This window comes from Macaca fascicularis, chromosome 3, assembly GCF_037993035.2.
Source record: "Macaca fascicularis isolate 582-1 chromosome 3, T2T-MFA8v1.1".
Taxonomy (NCBI): domain Eukaryota; kingdom Metazoa; phylum Chordata; class Mammalia; order Primates; family Cercopithecidae; genus Macaca; species Macaca fascicularis.
The window spans coordinates 58,038,322-58,060,639 of record NC_088377.1 but is presented as its reverse complement, the minus strand read 5'-3'; the positions used below and the strand labels follow the sequence as shown (position 1 = coordinate 58,060,639).

Genomic DNA, 22,318 nt, shown 5'->3' with positions numbered 1-22,318 from the left:
TCGCTTCCTGCTGTGCCACCCAGTTCCCAACAGGCCACAAACTCGTACCAGTCCATGGCCTGTGGGTTGGGGGTCCCTAAATAAGAGAAACCCAAAGGCCAGATGACACAACATATTCCCTATTGCAAACACACACAAAAAAGCACTCCCACTGGCCAGGCACGGTGGCTCACGGCTGGAATCCCAGCACTTTGGGAGGCTGAGAAGGGTGGATCACCTGAGGTCGGTCAGGAGTTCGAGACCAGCCTGACCAATATGGTGAAACCCTGTCTCTACTAAAAATACAAAAATTAGCCAGGCATGGTGGTGTGTGCCTGTAATCCCAGCTACTTGGGAGGCTGAGGCAGAAGAACTGCTTGAACCCAGAAGGCAGAGGTTGCAGTGAGCCGAGATGGTGCCACTGCACTCCAGCCTGGGTGACAGAGTGAGACTCCATCTAAACAACAACAACAACAACAAATATATATATATATATATATATATGCCTACTGCAGAATTTATATGCTGTGTTTTGGATATTTGACATTCCATATTGAAATCTAATTCCCAAAGTTGGAGGCGGGGCCTACTGGAAGGTGTCTGGGTCATGGGGCCAACCCCTCGTGGATGCCTTGGAGCTATCCTCACGGTTCTGAGTAAATTCTCCACTCTGTGAGTTCTCAGGAGAGTTCCCCGGGAGCTAATTGTTGAAAAGAGCCTGGCACCTGCCACCCCTGTCTCCCTTCCACTCTCACCATGCGATCTCTGCACGCTGGCTACTCTTCACCCTCCTCTGTGAGTGGGCACAGCCTCAGAACTTCGACAGAACCTGAGCAAATATTGGTGTCATGTTTCTTGTACAGCCTGTAGAACTGTGAGCCAGTTAAACCTCTTTTCTTTATAAATTATCCAGCCTCAGGTATTCCTTGACAGCAACACAAACAGACAAAGGCACCATACTTGTGACACTGACAAATGATTCCTTTGAACTAAAAATCTTGTAAATCATTGCAAATCAACAAAATTAATGAATGGAAGAAAATCTCAGCATTTTGGGAGGCCAAGGCAAGAGGATCACTTGAGGACAGGAGTTTGAGACCAGCCTGGCCAACATGGCGTAACCCCATCTCTACCAAAACTCCAAAAAAGTAGCCGGATGTGGTGGTGGGCGTCTGTAATTTCAGCTACTCAGAGGCTGAGGCAGGAGAATCGCTCGAACTCAGCAGGCAGAGGTTGCAGTGAGCCAAGATCGCACCACTGCACTCCAGCCTGGGTGACAGGGCAAGACCCTTCTCTCTCAAAAAAAAAAAGGGGGGGGGGGCCGGGGGAATCAGATTCCATATACACAAAGTAACTATATCAAGAAGAAATTGAAAACAGAAAATCAGAATGCCTCATGTGATAGAAATACACACTGCTCTCAGAAAACAGGCAACACATCTTCTCAACCTCAGGGGAAGAGTTGTAAAAAAGAACCCGCTGGGCATGGTGGCTCACATCTGTAATCCCATCACTTTGGGAGACTAAGAGGGGGTGAATCCCTTGACCCCATGAGTTCAAGACCAGCCTAGCCAACATGGAGAAACTCTGTCTCTACCAAAAATACAAAAATTAGCCGAGCATAGTTTAGATGCCTGTAATCCCAGCTACTCAGAAGGCTGAGACAGGAGAATTGCTTGAACCTGGGAGGCAAAGGTTGCAGTGGGCCGAGATCATGCCACTGTACTCCAGCCTGGGTGACAGAGTGAGACTACATATTTGAAAAAAAAAAAAAAATGACAAACAATATTCTCTGATCACTATGCAATAAAATTTAAAATTATTAATAATGTTTTTAAGAAGTTATCCATCTGCAAATTTCAAAAACCTACTAAACCAGTCTTGCGTGACAGGGTAAATATAAACCGAAGTTAAAGCATTTCTAAAAAATAATGGTAATGAAAACACCACATATCAGAATCAGTGGGAAGTTGTAAGCAGTAAGAAGAAAAACATTCAAAGCCTTAAAACCTTTTAGCAATAAAAATACTTGAATTACATTTCCAACTTAGAATGCTTTTCAGAAAGAAAAACAACAAAGTAAATCAAAAGAAAATACAAGGAAGGCAGTAATAAATATAAAAAGCAGAACTCAGTAAGTTAGAGAACAGAAAAATACAAGATCTTGAATAAATCAAAATACTGTTTTTTAAAACATAATTAACAAAATAGACCACATTTAACTAACTTAAGGGAAAAAAGAGAAAGCACAAATACATAAATAAGAAACCAAAGGGGGAAATAATCATCGAAACAAATAACTGTTAAAAATAAAAAAAGGCTCATTTGCAGATCCCTATGCAAATACATTTAAAAGCCTAGATGTAATGGATAATTTCCTGGAGAAAGGCAATTTGCCAAGGTTGACGTCATTAGAGACAGAAACCTTAGACCTATTTCCTCAGGAAAAAAATTGCAAAAACCAACAAGAAACTACCCTATAAAAAACATCAGGCCCAGATTGTTTCACTGGTGACTTCTACTAAACATTTAAGAACCAGATAGTCATAATGCTCCATCAATTGTTCCAGAGGATTGAAAACCTAATTCCTTTTGTAATGTATTAATAACTAAACTTCTTAAGGGAAGCAGAGAGAGTGAGAGAGAATGAATTACAAATATTGATGCACAAGTTGTAAACAAAATATTAGTGAACAGAATCCAACATCACATTAAGAAAACAATACACCATAGCCTAGTGGAATTTATTCTAGGAATATAAATTTGGTTTAATATTAAGAAATCCACTAATACAATGCAAAATCTTTATAGATGCAGGAAGAAAGACATAGATGACTTTCTGTAGAGTTACTGAAAAAACTGAAATGGGTTTGAAAAATTCAACACTTACCCTAATAAAGAAACCCTCAAGATCATTAAAACTAATGGATACTTTCTTAGCACAATAAGCCATACCATAGCCATAGAGACAGCATCTTATTAATGAGAAACACTAGAGGCACTTCTGTCAAAGACAGGAAAGGCAAGGGTTCCCACTGTCTCCACTAATTCTACATTGTCCTGGAGGTATTAGGAAACATAACTGACTACCACACAGACACAATCTGCTATAGTGTGGGTCTGTGTCCCCACCCAAAATCTCATGTTGAATTATAATTCCTGATGTTGGAGGTAGGGTCTGATAGGAGGTGACTGAATCATGGGGGTAGTTTCTTATGGTTTAACACCATCCCCCATGGTATTGTGAGTGAGCTTTCATAAGATCCGGTTGTTTAAAAGTGTGTAGCATCTCCTTCTCTCTCTCTCTCTCATCCTGCTCCCACCATGTGAGAAATCTTGCTTCCCCATCATCTCCCGCCATAATTGTAAGTTTCCTGAGGCCTCCTCAGAGGCCCAGCAGATGCCAGCATCATGCTTCCTATATAGCCTGTGGCACCATGAGTCAATTAAACCTCTTTTATTTGTAAATTACCCAGCCTGCGGTATTTCTTTATAGCAATGCCAGGACAGATTAATATACCACCTTTAACCCAGTAATCAACATTATTACCACCAGTAATGAGACAAGTAATGAGTGGCTTCCATGTCACTACATTCTTCTGAATTTCTTCCTTCTTCATTGGCTGTTCCTTTTCCTCATGTATGTCCTGATAAGATGCACCAAGATGCAACACCATTTTTGTAGTATTCCTGCCACAAAAGCACATTCTGAATCTAATTCTGATGAAATATTGGACAAATACAAACTAAGAGACATTTTACAAAATGACTGGACTATAGTATTCAAAAATGTCAACGTCATGAAAGACAAAGAAAGACTAAAGGACTGTTTCAAAATAAAACATTATGATAAATGAATGTAATACATGGTCTAGGACTTTCTTTTTCTGTAAAGGACATTATTGAGACAACTGGTGAAATGTGGACAGGTAATACTATCATATTGCCGTGTGGTTATGTAAGAGAATGCCCTTGTTCTTGGGTTGCTCATGCTGAACTATTCAGAGACAAAGGGGCATCATGTCTGCAACTCACGCTCAAATGATTCAGAAAAAAATAGATGTACACATGGAGATATATAAATATTGTAAAATGTTAACCTTTAAGGAAACTGGATAAAGAAATACAGAATTTTTTGTAGTATTCTTGCAACTTTTCTGTAACTCTTATGACAAAATGGGAATTTTATAAGGAACAATAATAATAACCTCCTTTGACCCCCATCCCCCAAAGCTCTCAGCTAGCATGCCTCTTCTCCCTTTCACAATAAAATTCATCAGAGTAGTCATTTTGCCCTCTCATTTCTTCCCTCCCATTCGCTCCTTAATCAACCCCAATAAGGGCTGAATATCCTTGTTGAGGTCATCAGTGAACTTCATGTTGCCAAATCTGCTGAACAATGCTGGCATCTCAGTATCCCTCATCACCAGTAACCACTGCTTCCTTCTGGAATACTCCTTTTCTGGCTTCCACATCACTTCATTTTCCTGGATTTCTACCTGCTTCATTAGTTGTTTCTTATCCACATCCTTCGCTGAATTTCTCTCCTCTATCCATGTTCTAAATTTTGGAGTGGCACAGCACTCACTCCTGGGCTGTTGCCAAATCTCCAGCTCTCTCTCCTTAGTGATCTCAGCTTTGATGGTCACCTCTATGTTGATGCCTTCAAAGGTCTATCTCCCAACCCCCTACCTCTCTCTCAAGCTCAGAGTCATAAATTGTTCAACCATCTATTTGATAGCTCCAATTATATGACTAAACATCAAATCAAACTTAACAAATCCCAAGTAGAATTCTTAAAGAGTCCCCCAAATCTGTTTTTCAGTTTTACCGTTTCAGTAAATGGCACTACCGTGCATCCTTATGTTGCAACCTAAAACCCAGTAGTCTTCCTTGATGACCTCCACCATCAATCTCTACTTCTCCCTATCTTACTATGTGTATTCGTTCATTTTCATGTTGCTGATAAAGACATACCTGAGACTGAGTAATTTATAAAGTAAAAGAGGTTTAATGGACTCACAGCTCCACATGGCTGGGGAGGCCTCACAATCATGGCAGAAGGTAAAAGGCACTTCTTATATGGCAGCAGCAAGAGAGAATCAGACAGCCAAGCGTAAGGAGTTTCCCCTTATAAAACAATTAGATCTTGTGAGACTTTATCACTACCACGAGAACGGTATGGGGGAAACCGCCCTCATGATTCAGTTATCTCCCACTGGGTCCCTCCCACACATGGGAATTATGAGAGCTACAATTCAAGATGAGATCTGGGTGGAGACACAGTCAAACCATATCACTATGCACACCCTAGTCGGAAACACTATCGCCTCCTACCGGCACTATCCTCCAAACTGGACTCCTTGCATCTCTCTTGCTCTCTGCAATCCATTCTCCAAACACCATTCAGAATGACCTTCTAAAAACATACTCCAGATCAGCACACTTCGCTATGTCAAATCCCCAGTGGCTACCATGACCTTTAATATCTGTTCCCTAGGCTGCCATAGCAAAGTACCACAAAATGGGGGCACTACAACAACAGAAATTTATTCTCTCACGGTTCCGGAGGCTAGAAGTCCCAAATGAAGGGGTCAGCAAGGGCATGCACCCTCTGAAGGCTCTAGAGGAGAATCCTTCTTTGCCTTCTCTAGTTTTTGGAGATTGCTGGCAATTCCCAGCACTCCTTGGCTTGTGGATGCCCTATTCCAGTCTCTGTCTGTCTTCACTTGGCCTCCTCCCTCTGTCTCTGCCTTGGTCTCTGTGTTTTCTCCTCTTAAGATACTAACCATCTTGGGGATTTAGGGAGCATCCTAATCAAGTATGCCTCACTTTAACTAATTACATCTGCAAAGACCCTGTTATCCATATAGGGTGACCTGAGGTTCCAGATGGACTTGAATTTGGGGGTATATTATCAACCCAGTGTATCACTTTTGTTCCCACTGAAATAAATCCCAGATTCACTGCCCACAATCCCACATGATCTGATTCCTACCTCCCCTTCCATCACCCTCAAACAATTGGCCAGTATCTACTATCAGTTCCTAAATCAAGCCCATTCCAAACTTAGGGCTTTCTAGGCACTATTCTTTCTGTCCAGATAGGTTTTCTGACAGAGGTTTTATTTACTTTTGTTTTGAGATGGAGTTTCATTCTTGTTGCCCAGGCTTGAGGGCACTGGCTCGATCTTGGCTCACTGCACCCTCTGCCTCCCAGGTTCAAGCGATTCTTGTGCCCCAGCTTCCTGAGTAGCCTGAGGACTACAGGCGTGCACCACCATACCCAGCTAATTTTTGTATTTTTAGTAGAGATGAGATTTCGCCATGTTGGCCAGGCTGATCTTGAACTCCTGGCCTCAAGTGATCCACCAGGCTCGGCCTCCCAAAGTGCTGGGATTACAGGCATGAGCCACTGCACCCAGCTGCTGCCAGACTTTTGAGCTGCTGTTTCATCCTCATCTCCTCTGCCTCTTCAACTCACCTTCTCTAAAGTACATTCTTGTTTCCATTTTCTCTCTACAGTTGTCCCCCAGTATCTAAGGGGTATTGGTTCCAGAACCCCCTCACGGATACCAAAATCCAAGGATGCTCAAGTCCTTTGTATAAAATGGCATAGTATTTGCACATAACCTACTCACATTTCCTGGATACTTTAAATAATCTCAAGATTACTTACAATATGTAATACAATGCAAATGCTATGCAGTCATTATACTGTAGTTTTTTTATTTGTATTTTTATTGTTGTATTACTATCTTTTATTTTTATTTTTTCTAGTATTTTCCGGTTGAATCTGCAGATGTAAAACCCAGGGATTTGAAGGGTCAGATGTATGTTAGCACCTGCTTATTTACTTCAAAGCATTTATCACAATCTATAATTAGCTTGTGTTTATTTTTCCCAGTTTATCATCTGTCTCCCCCTTATAACCTCAACCTCCAACATAGTGCCTGGTGTGTGGGAGCTGACTGATGAGTATTTACTGAGTGAATGAATAAAATCAAATGAGTACAAGGACTGTGTCATATACATCTGTTATAGTTCCCATGGTACCTGTGCATGGCTTTCTACAAAACCCTAGAAAACATCTGTTGAAATCAGAAATACATTCCTTTTTGCTTTATTTTTCTTTAAGTCATAAATAATTTCCATCAATTTTATCCACACCACAGTTTATCCTTACACAAGAATTCCCCGACCAGACTTGGCGAGGCAGAAACAACAGCTCAAATTCTGCCACCAGGGTTCCAAATATTTATTTAGAATTATGTACCTAGTACTGCACAGCCCGAGACTCTTCAAACTTGTGATTATCAAATATTGCCTCAGCGCAACCACGTGCAAAGTGGGGGCTGCATTCATCGCAATGAAGATAAGTCTATTTAAATGACTTCGAGGTCATGTTTATGAATCAGATTGTGAAACTAAAAACTTCATTTGTGTTCATAAAACACTTGAGCGCTACAGAAAGCTCAATATCATTGACGAGGGTCAAGTGTCCAGCAAAGTGCTGCCCATGGAGACATAATCACGTTGCTTCATCATTGGGGCATGCACCATTAAAGGAATTTTCAAGGAATAATCACTTGTAGTACATCTACTTAAAGCAATTTCGTATTTATTTATTCAATTGAATTATTTATGTTATTCATAATGAAACGAAACTCCGAACAGCATTGGTTCCGTCACATCTTCCTTTGCTTTCATTTGGTTTACCGCATGTGACTATTTTTATGCAAATGAGGTTATGATGACATTAAACATTTTCTACTGATTTTCCAAGAACAAATATGTTCTCTCCATATGCCACAGTCTTCTTTTTTCCTGCATCCATCCTCAAAGCTCTGTTGGCTGATGGGAATTTCTTCTAAATTAACTAAAGGGACACGCCATCTGTAATACTGATGAGGCTTTCTCCCTCTGCAGTGCACACGTGGCTCTCCCACTAATACCTGAATTTAGTCCATTTCACCCATTCCACCAGAAGCCTGATTTATACCCCCAGCTCTTACAAGCCTGTAAATCTCACCTTATTACAGAAGCACCGTGGTTCTCTCCTGCTGCCACTTGGAGAATGTTTACTGTACTCGCACACCTAGAACAACGAAGAACTCCACACATAAACAGACATTATGACTGCAAAGGCATTTGCCTCTATTGATTATTTCCAGGGCTGAGAAACAAATGTTTCCTGTACTGCGAGTATTTCACTAAGTATTTCACGTAAGTATCCGTCCACTGAACCAATCAGAGTGGAATTTGGCAAACTGCCTAAATAGTGAGCTTGCATAAACCAGCTTGGGCTTTCTTGTAGGGTGTGGGTGTTTGTGTGTACCCATGTAGACGCCTGGAGGCAAGTTTAGGACGGGTTGGTTTTAACTCAGTGCACTGCTAGAGTGAGGAAGCAATGGACTAAGCAGACAGGATAATCCCCTAGAAACACAAAGGTTGTTTAAGTACCAACTCTCGAGTCCCCAGTAACAGTGTGAGGATTTCTGAATATGAGATGAGATGAGCTAGCCTCTCCTGCAGCTCTCATCTGTCTACAATCCTTACTAAACTATCAAAGGCCAACAGAAGCAAGAACAGCCACTACTGTAAATCTCAACATTGGTCTGATTCAAACTAATACATGGAGAATTCAATGTCCCATAGCTGCATCTACATCTGGGGAATGTGAACTGGACACTCGGTGACCCTGGGGGTTGTAAACAGGTGACAGAGCAGATCCATTTGCATAAATAGGACAAGGTTGACACTGCTTTCTATCCACTGGTTTCAAATTCTCCATGAAAGAAATTGGAAACTTGCCGGAAAGCTCTCAGGAAGAAACAGAGGAGAATCTTGATGGCAACTTTGTTTTAAATGCATTTCAGGTGAGAATACTTTCAAGTTCCAAGAAAAGATCTAATTAACGTTGCCAATTCATAACCTTTTGGGCTGGCTGTGCCTCTAGAAGAAGTAGGAATTCTTTCTTACACAGTTAAGTCTCAAGAGCATCCATTTCTCTTTTTTTGAGACAGAGTCTTACTCAGTGGTCCAGGCTGGAGTGCAATGATGCAATCTCGGCTCACTGCCACCTCCTTCTTCCAGGTTCAAGCGATTCTCCTGCCTCAGCCTCCTGAGTATCTGAGATTACAGGCGCCCACCACCACACCCAGCTAATTTTTGTATTTTTAGGAGAGATGGGTTTACACCATGTTGGCCAGGCTGGTCTCAAACTCCTGACCTCAAGAGATCCGCCCACCTCGGCCTCCCAAAATGCTAGGATTACAGACATAAAATGTATTTTTTAATATTCAGTCCTTTTCAAGGAAAAATTACTTTAATATGTGGAAAAAAATCAAATCATGAAAAGAGGAAAAACACACATTGTACTTTTTTTTTCTTCTGGTCTGACTGCTATGGAGGAAGCAGAAACAGGAGGTAGCTGAGCCTATCCTCCACCTTTCCCAAAGTCTCCCATGACCTCAGAACACCCCTAGTGAGGGCTGAACCTTCCTCAATATGTTGGCTGTGGGGAATCTACAGCTGCCCCTTCTGATCCAGGCCCAGGAAGATCCTTATGAAGGAATATACCCTCCCCAGACTCTCCCCATCATCCTGGCATCTGTCTCAGGCTGAACCCTCTGGATTTCTGTGCTGACTTGGGAACAAGGAAATGCCCACTGTCCTAGATTTAAGTATTCCATGTAAGTGCAAGGCTAAGGATATATCACTTTTCAGTAGATATTTTCCTGAAGATCCTGTCATTTAATGCAAGGTGTTTTAAAGATGATAAGGGGTATGGCCAGGTGTGATGGCTTGAGACTGAAATGTATAGGTATATTATTGTGTGAAATGTATAGATGTTATTCTATACATTTCATGTGGAAAATTTAATCCCCACAGGAATTCTATAAAGTAGATATTACATCACCACTTTACATATGAGGAAACTGAGGCACAGACAGGTTAAGCAACTTGCCCAAGGTCACATAGCTAGAAAGGGATAAAGCTGAGATTGGAATTTAGATTTCTGAATCCAGGCTCTTCACCTTCATGTATAACTCTCTCATGAAGGTTTTTTAATGGCCCAGATATCTTCTTCAGACCTAGGGAATCTGCAAAAGTGGGATGAACATTCAACCATAAATACCGCAGGAAGCACATCACCCTCACACACTAAAGGAAAGGGCACCCCTCAACTTGCATATTCCACTCTTCCATCCCATTGCTGCGTGAAGACCTGCTTTAGCAAATAGACTTCCTCCTCGGTATAAACTCTATGGTAAGACATCTCCTAAGGCAAATAATATTATACGATTTTCTTTCCTATGTTTTATTTAAAAAAAAAAAAAGTATGCCTTAAAGAGGGTTTTAACTGTATTACACTACATACTAGGGCCATCACAGGCAACAGCTACTCAAATTCAACATAAAAGTCCTTTGGAATTTTATTAGCTTTGGAAGAATTGAAAAGCACCAAGAGAAGAAAACTAAAGAAGTAAACTCACCTACCTACCCACCCCCGTCCCCAACAGACAAGATTCACTAGATAAACTGTCCACTTTCTGTAAGACTCAGATATTCTTTTCCTTCTGGCAACCCCAGCATGGAGCAGAAGGTTCCATTCTGCAGACACGGAAGGTCAGGCACTTGATGTGGGCTCATCCACAGACCTTGAAGACACACACAGAGCTGGGTTTGAATCCAGGTCCCAGCACTTACTAGCTGTGTGACCTCAGGCAGGTTGCTTGACCCCTCCAAGGCCACTTTGCCTCATTTATAAAAGAAGGGATGGGAACAGCTATTTCAGAGAGCAGTTAAATTTAAATGAGATCAATAAAACATGCCATACAGTGACAAAAACATAAAAGGCGGTCAATAAAAGGGAAAAATTATCGTGGTTCGTGATTCAGGGACACTCTTTTTTTTTTTTTTTTTTTTTTTTTTTGAGACGGAGTCTTGCTCAGTCGCCCAGGCTGGAGTGCGGTGGCACGATCTCAGCTCACTGCAAGCTCGGCCTCCGGGTTCCCGCCATTCTCCTGTCTCAGCCTCCCGAGTAGCTGGGACTACAGGCGCCTGCCACCACGCCGGGCTAATTTTTTTGTATTTTTAGTAGAGACGGGGTTTCACTGTGTTAGCCAAGATGGTCTCAATCTCCTTACCTCGTGATCCGCCTGTCTCGGCCTCCCAAAGTGCTGGGATTACAGGCGTGAGCCACTGCGCTCAGCCCAGGGACACTCTTAAGCATACAACTACTTATTATTATTACTCATTGGACGGATACTCTCTGTGCCCACATGGGTCTGTGAAAAAGAAAGTTTAACATATAATTTTTCACCCTTTAAAACATAATATATATAATATGTAAGTATAATATATAAATATATATACCCACATACACACATACACTCTCATGTGGACACACACCTCTCACTCTGTTATCCAAGATGGGGTGCAGTGACACGATCATAGCTCGCTATAGCCTTGGACTCTGGGCTCAAGCAATCCCCCCACTTCAGCCTCCCCAGCAGCTAGGACTACAGGCATACGCCACCATATCCAGCTTATTTTTTTTTTTTTTTTATTTTTAGTAGAGACAAGTCTTGCGATGTTACCCAGGCTGGTCTCAAACTCCTGACTTCAAGAGATCTTCCTGCCTCAGCCTCTCAAAGCGTTGGGATTACAGGCATGAGCCCCCCCACACCCAGCTGGATTCTTGACTCTTTTTAAGGCACTTTCACTCTATATACAAACCAACCTGTGAGACACAGGGTGTCTATTGTTAGAGGAATGATTCACATAAAAAAGACTCCATCACAGCTGCTATAATCAGATGTGTCCTTTTCACAGCAGAGGGAAACTTGAGTCGGGTATTGAGCCATGAGTAGATTCACTCCACTCATTCATTATAAGACCAGGACTCGCATACTCATACAAGTCACGTGCACACAGACTCAACCTAAAATACCCACTGGAGTTGAATGATTCTCGAATATCCACGGTCAGCCCAGACATCATTCCTGACCTCCAGACCACAACATGCATCTGACCACTGGGCATGACATGAGGATGGTCCACAGGGTCATCCTGCCAGCCGCATCCGAAGCAGACATTGTCAGGATAAAATGGGTTAGAATATGTTGTGATGAAGGCAAGAGGAGACTTTTCGAGTGAAGCAAAATGAATTTCAAAGAAACCTGACATCTGGATTTATAAGCAGGAGGCCAAAGGAGAAATTGAAGATAACAGCAGTAGAAACTGCTCATAAATTACCTACATGGTTTGAGAGGAGAAAGCGTATCATAAAATTGGTGCAGGGATCTCAGCAGTGGCTTTAATAAGCACAGAAAGATTTCTGTGGTCCCTCCCTCATAGTATGAGATAATTGGAAAAGCAGATAATTACTATGCCACAGTGTGATATAGAATGGTATATCTCAGTAAAAAAAGCCAAAAACAAAAAACAAAAACAAATAACGAAACAAGTGGGGGCTTAGAAAGCCTTGCCCAGCTTCTGATGTCACCGAAGGCTATCTTCTTACAAACACAGAGCCAAATCATAGATAAAGCCGGACAGATTAATGTCTTGTGGTTACTCAAGAAAACCGGTAACTTTGGGGAACCCTGGACAAGCAGAACTGCTGTCTTCCTTACAAAACATGAACCCCTGCAGCATTCTCTCTCCTGGTTAACGAAATCACCTCCACTCCAAATCCCAAGCTAGTGCACTCACTTCACCCATTTCCAATTAGTTGCCTCATTTTTATTCTCTCTAGGATTTTCTTGAATCTAGCTCTTCCACCTTATCCCTGCTTAGTCCTTAGTTTGTTATAGGAAAACAATTGTATAAAAGTAGCATAATCATAATAAAGTGCTTGCTGTTATTATTAAAAGCACCCTTCTTCTCTCTCTGGCAATGTCTAGCACACAGTTGGCACTCAACAAATGTTGGTAACCATGACTTATATTTAGCCATCCTGCTACCAGCCTCCATCTTCTCCATTCCATCCTCCACATTTCTGCCACAGTTATCATTATTTTTTTAAAAAGAAATAATAATAATACCATCCTGCCTCTAATCTTTTACTGGCATCTACCAAAAATGTGAAAGTCCCCACCCAGGGCTGGAACATGAGGCACTTCCCAGCCTGGTTTCCTCCTTCCCCTCCAAATTTTTTTTTTCCACAATTTACTCTGGAAACTATTCTCTAGCCAGAAGTTTTCCATTTCCCCTAATCCCAAAATCCAAGAACTGTCCCCTGAGCCACACAGTGCCTGGAACTGCGATTCCTTTCTTTAAGAGCTTTTGTTTTTTTCTGTAGTTAATAGTTGCTTTGCTTTTTCACAAGCTGAGCTACTTATCATTGTACTTGCTGTTCTCTCTCTCAAATGTCCTGCCTCCCTTTTAGAGGAAAACTCCTGCTTGCCAATAAGATCAAGGTCACCTTCTGCCTCCCACAGAATGGCTCACTTTCTAAGGCCTTGTCTTAGAAATGGCTCACTTGTCTTACTTTCTAAGGCCCTCTAAAAGTGACCAAAAGGACTATAAATGGCCCCCAGCCTCTCCCACTCTCTTTGAAGTCCTCTGAGGCCAAGATGCCTTGCTCTTCTCCAAACTGCTGGCCCACTGCCTGGCAAATTGGAGACTTTAGTCAAAAAATCATTTTTAGTAATTTCTACAAAACCAAGAAAGGACAAGAAAAAGAAGAAAAAAGAAATACAGATCAAAAGAACACCACAGAGAAAATAAGCCTACTTATATGCAAAAAGCATAAAATGTAACATATTTAGCACCTCCAAATAAGAGAAAGAGAAGGGTTATTTATAAGATTATTTTGAAAAACCTCTTTTCTAAAAAGAGGGACAGATCTTTGGAACGGAAGATACAAACTTGAACCATATTCCAAAATAAACTCTAGAAGGATGGAAGGGTGAAATATAAAAGAGTCATAGAAAAGCAACACAAAACAGAATAGAATATTTATCAATATTCTGAGGGATAATATCTTTTTATACTTTAAAGCAGGGAAGAAATGAAAATGGAAAGATTGACAGTTTGGGATTCACACAAGTTTAAAATATCTGTCCAGTGCAAGAAAAAAAAAGTCACGGAATTAAAACAAAATGGAAAACAGCATTTTGGAATTCATTTGCCTGAAATGTGACAAATGGTTAATCTCACTGCTACCTAAACATTCATTCATATTTATAAGAAAAACAATTTTCTCAAGTGTAATATAGCAAAAAAACAGTAAGAATTAAAGCAACTTGAGGTTCTGTTTAAAATTGCAATGAAATTAGCCTACTTAAAGATTCTCAAAAATTTGTGAGAGCTGTTTGGGGCTTAACAAAAAGGATCCTACCCACTGGGGAATAATTTCTCTGGAGGAAGGAAACTGTTCTGCCCCAGGCAGCTGCCTCTCCTTACATCCCCAGGGCTCAAATATCAGAGAAATTGCTTCTACAGGCAAGGGCCTTGCAACTCTTTGATGGCTGGGATTAATTTGCAATTAAGAGAGGTTAATTTGGTAACTTTTGCTGTGGAGATCAGAATTTACAATGGTCTCTTTGGTTACTGTCTATGGCCTGTGGGCAAGCTCTCAAATTCATCTGAAAATTGACCTTCAAATTTACCCAACACATAGTGGCCAGGATAAACTAAATGTGATCGTATCATTCAAGCTGGTTCTCCAACTCATTCTTCTACCGTACTTTCATCCCACACATTTTGCATTTTTTGGTATAGATTTATATTTATTGTTTAATTGAAATTTTGTTAAAATAAAACATACACGGTCTCCTTCAACTTCTGTAATCTCCATGTTGCTACATAACAATGATTATGTTAGTATTTCTTGACGTGTAATTTTAGACATTTTCAATTGACTTCCTATTACTGAAGATGTCGATTTAGTTTTCTTACACTACCCACACCTCACATATACATTTTGCCTCCTCCTCCTTCCAATAATTATAGCATAATTTGTGTTTAAATCGATATGAAATATTTACATTTATATGACTACAATATATTGCTTAGAGCTGAGCCACAGAGTATATGGAAGTATAGTTTGTTTATTGGAGAGCTTTTTTTTTTTTTTTCTGTATTAATTGCTTTGCTTTTTCACAAGCTGTTTTGTGTCTATCAGTAAAATGGTTGGGATAAGCGTCTCGGCCAAATCTCATGTTGAAACGTAATTCCCAGTGTGGGAGGTGGGGCCTAGTGGGAGGTGTCTGGATCATGGGGGTGGATCCCCATAAATGGCTTAGTGCCAACCTCTTGATGATGAGTGAGTTCACATGAGATTTTGTTGTTTAAAAGCGTGTGGCATCTCCCACTCTCTCTCTCTTTTGCTCCCACTCTTGCCATGTGATAGGCTGGCTCACCTTTTGCTTTCAGCCATGATTATAAGCTTCCTGAGGCCTCATTAGAAGCCAAGCACCATGTTTCCTGGACAGTCTGCAGAACAGTGAGCCAATTAAACCTCTTTTATTTATAAATAACCCAGTCTCAAGTATTCCTTTACAGTAACACAATGGCCTAACACAATCAGTAAATGGTCCCAAGCTTTTTGAGAAGAGTTAAGAAAAACATCTTAATGCAGTCAAAAACACTAGGCAATCAAACAATTTTGCCACTTCCCACCTCCTTTAGAGACATACCTCCTGGAGCCCTGCATCCTCCTGCATCCACATGAGGCTCTAGGAGGTTTATCTCTAAAGATGTGGGAATAATGGATCTCTTCGTCTGCTAAATGGCTGTCACCCTAGAATGTTAGTTACCCTGGAGCATCTCTTCATCATCTTCCTTACTCGATTTCTTTGTTTTGCTGGAACATGTGCTTGAGTATCTTCCCCAAAACAAATTCAGAGAAGGGAAAATTGTTAAGAGCCTACATTTATGCAATGGATTTACTTCGCATTTGCTCCTGGCCCAAAGTATTCTATAGATGACTGTTAAGAGTTCTAAATTGAACATTATTTTTTTCTCTCAAAATTATTTAAGCATTCTTCCATTGTCTTCTAATATTTCTACAGAGAAATCTAATGCCAACTATATGTCATCTGCATTTACTCTCTGAAAACTTTCAGGACTTTTTCTTCATCCAAGTTGTTTTGAAATTTTACATTTACATTTCTTGATGTGAGTTTAGTTTTTGTTCTTTTCATGAATTATGTAGGAACTGGGTGGGATCTTCTAATCTGAAAGCTCACATCCTAGAGTTCTGGGAAATTGTCTTGCATTATTTGTTTCACGACTTTCTTCTCTCTGTTCTCTCTGATTTTCTCATTAGTGGATGTTGAACCTACTGGACTCATCTGATTTCTTTTGATCTTTCCTCTCCTAATTTTCATTTCCTTTTTTTCTACTTTTTAGAACATTTCTCAATGCTATCTTCCAAATCTTTACTAAATTATTTATTTATATTTAATTTCTGTTTTATAAGAGATAGAGTCTTGCTATGTTGCCCAAGCTGGACTCTTAACTCCTAGGTTCAAGTGATCCTACTGTCATAGCCTCCTGAGTAGCTAGGACTACAGGTCTAACTTTTAACTTTTATTTTTTATTCTATGATTTTTTTTTTTTTTTTTTGCGGTGGAGTCTCACTCTGTTGCCCAAGCTGGAGTGCAGTAGCGCAATCTGGGCTCACTGTAATCTCTACGTCCAGGTTCAAGCAATTCTCCTGCCTCAGTCTCCCAAGTAGCTGGGATTAGAAGCATGAACCTCTATGCCCAGCTAATTTTTTCTTGTGTTTTTAGTAGAGACGGGGTTTCACCATGTTGGCCAGGCTGGTCTCGAACTCCTGACCTCAAATGATCCACCCACCTCAGCCTCCCAAAGTGCTGGGATTACAGGCATGAGCCACCGCACCTGGCCTTATGATTATTATCTTAATATATCTATTTGCTCTTGGTTTATAAACAAAACAAACATTCTATATCTCCTAAGTCATTTATTATAGTTTTAAAGTTTGTTGTTTCTGTTTACTGTTTTCCGCTGTTGTTAACATCTTTTACAACAAAGACTCTACTGAGATGTCTAGTGATCCTGCCTTTCCTTTCTTATTTTAGAGCAGGACTGCTTTATGTAAAAGGATGAAGCCTTATAACAGGCATGCCATACTAATAGTTAATGAGCAGAACCCAGCCATTTTTGGGGTACCCCCAGCTGTCAGATCTATCAGCCTTTTCCTTAGGCTGAATAATTTTCTCTAAGTGGATTCTTCAAACTCTTGCTTACAGGAGTAATAGAGACTAGAGGGGTAATGGAGCTGGAAAGTCATCCCATTTCATATGCAGCCCTGTTATTCTCTGTCCAAGGCCACCTCTGTGAACCACAGTTCATCTTCTCCAGGGAGTAAACCTCCCATATTCTGCCAGATGAGAAAGGGCAGTCTCTGGCTGTGCAGAGTTGAAGAAAGGATCTGGAGACATAACTGCTAACTGCATCCCTTCTTTTCAAATCCCCCTCTAGCCGTCAGAAATGTCTGTCATCTCCAATTCCTGAGTCTCTGGGGGCTTCTGGCTAGACTGCATTCTTCAGCTCTCACCACCCCCACCCACCTCATGCGGGAGGCTGGGTCTCAGCTTCACCCAGCTTGCTCTGCCAGTTGCCATTACCATCCTCTTTCCATCTTCCAAAATTTTGTACATGTCTCTCTTCCCTGTGATCACTGCCTAACCTGTTGTGGGTTTTTTTCCTTCTAAGTTGCCATTCTCTCTATTCCTTTGCTATCATTTTAACAGGGTTTCAGGAAGGTTCACATATAAATGGTGTATGTTCAGGCTATCATGTTATATTACACAGCAATATCGGGCTATGGGTTCCTCCCTGAGTACGCCAAATCATACCCAACCAAGTGTGCTCCTTCTGTTCTCCTGCCTGGTCCACCCTTATCCCTCTCCCAATTTCAATTTTCCTTTATGTTTTTTCTTTTTGAGACAGAGTCTCACCTGTCACCCAGGCTGGAGTGCAGTGGCATGATCTCAGCTCACTGCAACCTCCACCTACCAGTTTCAAGCCATTCTCCCGCCTCAGCCTCCCAAGTAGCTGGGACCACAGGTGTGCACCACCATGCCCCGCTTCTGTTTTTGTATATTTCAGTAGAGATGGGGTTTCATCACATTGGCCAGGCTAGTCTTGAACTCCTGACCTCAGGCGATCTGCCCACCTTGGTCTCCCAAAGGGCTGGGATTACAGGCGTGAGCCACTGTGCTCAGCCCCCTCATCTTCAATTTTCTATCCCTTAATGGTCCTTCAGGCATTACTTCAAACAAGAAACTTTCTCAGACCCTCCCTGCACGTGCTGTGTGAATCTCTAGCCGGCATGTACCTTGTGCTGAACTGATCTGCTTGTATATCTGTCTTCCTCCCTAGACAAGAAGTAAGTAGGCAAGGAGTATCCAATGGTCTATCTCCAGCGTGAAGAAAACTATCTGGCGCATAATAAGTGCTCAATAATACTTGTTCAACCAGCTCATTTCCAGTAACCTCGTTGTGGAGGCATTTTCATTCTTAGAGAAGTACAAAAAAGAAGGCCATGTTTATTTGCCAATGTCCTAATAAGAAAGGCTAATGAGAGAGCATCAGGAAATAAAAACAGACAGATGTTTTGGAGAGCCAAAGTCCAGGGACACAAAATAGCTTCCAGCAGGGGTGATGTATATTTTCCTAGTGATTCTAAGTGAGTATATGCTTATTCAGTAGAGAGAGATTTAACAGGTTTCTCAGCTAATGCTGCAGATTTACATCCATTTAAGATAATTTTCCTTATCTCGAATCTATTTTTCTCAGTAACCAAGACACTTAACTGATTTGTACAAAATTCATTTGAGAAAGAAATAATCTACTTCAGGCAAGGACACACTCTAAATAGAGACACTACAAATCTACTAGAAAATGGAGAATCTGTTTGAGAATCGGAGGTGGAGTTCTGCCTGGAACATAGGGGCTTTCTCTCCAGCATCTTGACACTATATCCAACCTCTTTTGTCTGTTTTACAAGCAGAAAATAAGTAATTCTTAAATCTGAGAGCACAAAACAAAGAACTCTCCTAATCCAACCAAGATGCACACAAATAGTTTTTAGACAGTGTCTCACTCTCTTCCTCAGGCTGGAATGCAGTGGTGCCATGACGGCTTACTGCAGCCTCGACCTCCCAGGCTCACGTGACCCTCAGCCTCAGGAGTAGCTAGGACTATAGGCATGTACCACCACCATACCTGGTTAATTTTTATATTTTTTGTAGAGACAACGCTTTGCCATGTTGCCCAGGCTGATGGGCTCAAGTGATCTGCCCAAAGCGACTGGCTTCCCAAAGTGCTAGGATTATAGATGTGAGCCACTGTACTCAGACCCAATTTTTTTTTTTTTTTTTTTGAGATGGAGTTTCACTCTGTCGCCCAGGATGGAGTGCAATGGCACAATCTTGGCTCACTGCAACCTCTGCCTCCCTGGTTCAAGCGATTTTCCTGCCTCAGCCACCTGAGTAGCTGGGATTACAGGCGCCCGCCACCGCACCCGGCCAATTTTTGTATTTTTAGTAGAGACAGGGTTTCACTATCTTGACCTGGCTGGTCTCGAACTCCTGACCTCGTGATCCACCCTCCTCAGCCTCCCAAAGTGCTGGGATTACACCCTCAAGTTTTTTAAAAGACAAGAATCTCATGCAAAAAAGTTTAAGTTGAAACAATAGTCTATCAGTTTGGCATTTTTTACATGCTAATACCCAGTATTGGAAGGGTCTAGTAAAATTCTAATAAGAGTAGAATTACTATAGATTTTCTGGAGGAAAATATTACAATACATATCAAGAATCTCCAAAAATATCCCTCTACTATACACCTTTAGAAGTGTGGATTCAGAAAATAAATATCAAATTAATACAAATAAAGATGTGAGTGAAAAAATATTCAATAGAAGGTTATATATAATAAAGAAAAATTGAAAATAACCTAAATTTCCAACAATGGAAACAGATCATCATTAATAACATCAGAAAATACTCTTGATTTAATGTTAAATGAAAAAGGGAAAAAGTGAGATAACATACACTCATAACCTGTATAGAAAACTGACTCAAAGACAATATACAAAAACGTCAATAGATGCTGTCCCTAAGTCATGAGATCACGGTGATTTGTTTTAGAAAAACAAAAATCGAAACCATAATGAGATACCATTTCAACCAGTTATAATGGTTACTATTAAAAGGTAAAAAAAAAAAAGACAGATGCTGGAGAGGTTGCAGAGAAAAGGTAATGGTTATACACTGCTGGTGAGAATGTAAATTACTTCAGCCATTGTAGAAAGCAATTTGGTGAAGTCTCAGAGAACTCAAAGCAGAACCATTTGACCCAGCAATCCCATTATTGGGTATATACCCAAAGGAATATAAATTGTTCTACCATAAAGACACGTGCACAGGTATGTTCATTACAGCACTATTCGCTGTAGCAAAGGAATGGAATCAACCTAAATGCCCATCAATAGTAGGCTGGATAAAGAAAATGTGGCACATATACACTATGGAATACTACGCAGCCATAAACGAGAATGGCATCATGTCCTTTGCAGCAACATGGATGGAGTTGGAGGCCATTATCCTAAGCAAACTTACTCAGAAACAGAAAACCAAATACCACCAGTTCTCACTTATAAGTGGGAGCTAAACACTGAGTACACATGGACACAAAAAGGGGGACAACAGACACGGGGCCTACTTGAAGGTGGAGGGAAGGAGAAGGGCGAGAATCAAGAAACTATCTATTCAGTGCTATGCTTATTACCTGTACGATGAAATAATCTGTACGCTGAACCCCTGTGACATGCAATTAACCTATATAACAAACCTACACATGTTCCCCTGAACATAAAATAAACATCAAAAGAATAATAATGGCCAGGCATGGTGGATCACACCTGTAATCCCAGCACTTTGGGAGGCCGAGGTGGGCGGATCACCTGAGGTCAGGAGTTTGAGATCAGCCTGACCAACGCGGTAAAATCCCATCTCTACTAAAAATACAAAATTAGCCAGGCATGGTGCCACATGCCTGCAATCCCAGCTACTTGGGAGGCTGAGGCTGAGGCTGAGGCAGGAGAATCACTTAAACCCAGGAGGCGGAGGTTGTGGTGAGCTGAGATTGCACCATTGCACTCCAGCCTGGGCAACAAGAGTGACAAAAAAAAAAAAAAAAAAAAAAGAAGAAGAAGAAAGAGGAGGAGAAGGAGAAGGAGGAGAAGGAGAAGGAGGAGAGGAAGATGAAGAAGAGGAAGAAGAAGGAGAAGGAGAAGGAGAGGAACAGGAGAGGAAGAATAAGAGGAAGAAGAAGAAGAAATAAAATATAAAGCTTTTTGTATTGAGGCTTTTTCTATGTTTCTGGAAAACTTTGATAACAACTGAACGTGTTTGCTTAGGTAATCTCTCATAAGCAACAGGAGTACTAAGTGTATTTATTGAAGAGGAAACTAAAATAAAAACTCCCCCAAGAGTTACAAATAACAGTGGAAAATATCACAGACTTAGGGGTCTACACCCATTCTGACGACCCATCAAGCTCCCTGAATGACTGAACCAGAACTTACTTGGTGGGACGATAATCCGGAATGGAACGGTCCAGTGAAATTTTCTCACTGAGGTAGGAATTGTAGCCATACTTCTCATGGGGTCCCTTAGCCTTTTCTTCTTCAGCTGGGGAAAGAGTAGCCGGGAGGCCCCCTTTACCCCGCCCACCATAACCTTCAATGAGCCCAAGGGATTTGGATAAGCCTAGAAAAAGTGGGAGAAAAAAGAATTATTAGAAAACCACCATACCAGGATGTATTACTCAATCTCTGCTGCAGTTTCAACAGAAATTTTAACATTACCTGTCACAGAAAAAATGATGTCCTCAATTTTTCCCACTCAGGTATAGGCCCTGAAAACATTTGTATTAGAGGAAGGTCAAGGCCACAGAGCGTTCTGGGGTTAAAGTTTGGTTACCAATTAGAATCCTCTACCTCTGTCTCTACCAAAAAATACAAAAATTAGCTGGGCGTCGTGGTGCACGACTATAGTCCCATCTACTCAAGAGGCTAAGGCAGGAGAATCTCTTGAACCCGGGAGATGGAGCTTGCAGTGAGCCGAGATTGCACCACTGCACTCCAGCCTGGGCGACCGAGTAAGACTCTGTCTCAAAAAGAAAACCCAATAAATAAAAAAGAATCCTCCCTCTCCTTTTGGGAACTGGGATGAGATGGGGGTCTGTAAGAGGGAGAGACCCTCCACACTAGGAGAAATGAGGACGAAAGAGGACACAGGAAATGAGATCGAACGAGGGCCATTATTCATGCCTGTTTCCCTTTT

At 41.2% G+C, this 22,318-nt stretch overlaps 1 protein-coding gene across 5 annotated transcripts in view; it reads right to left on the bottom strand.

Annotated features, from left to right (window-relative positions):
- Positions 1-22,318, bottom strand: part of GALNT17 (polypeptide N-acetylgalactosaminyltransferase 17) — a 611,589-nt gene that overhangs the window by 381,688 nt on the left and 207,583 nt on the right. For all 5 annotated transcript variants that reach the window (XM_065541829.2, XM_074034847.1, XM_005549422.5 and 2 more), the window contains one exon: positions 21,559-21,742. In XM_065541829.2, the coding sequence (XP_065397901.1) occupies positions 21,559-21,742 (184 nt within the window). The remainder of the gene's footprint in view (positions 1-21,558; positions 21,743-22,318) is intronic.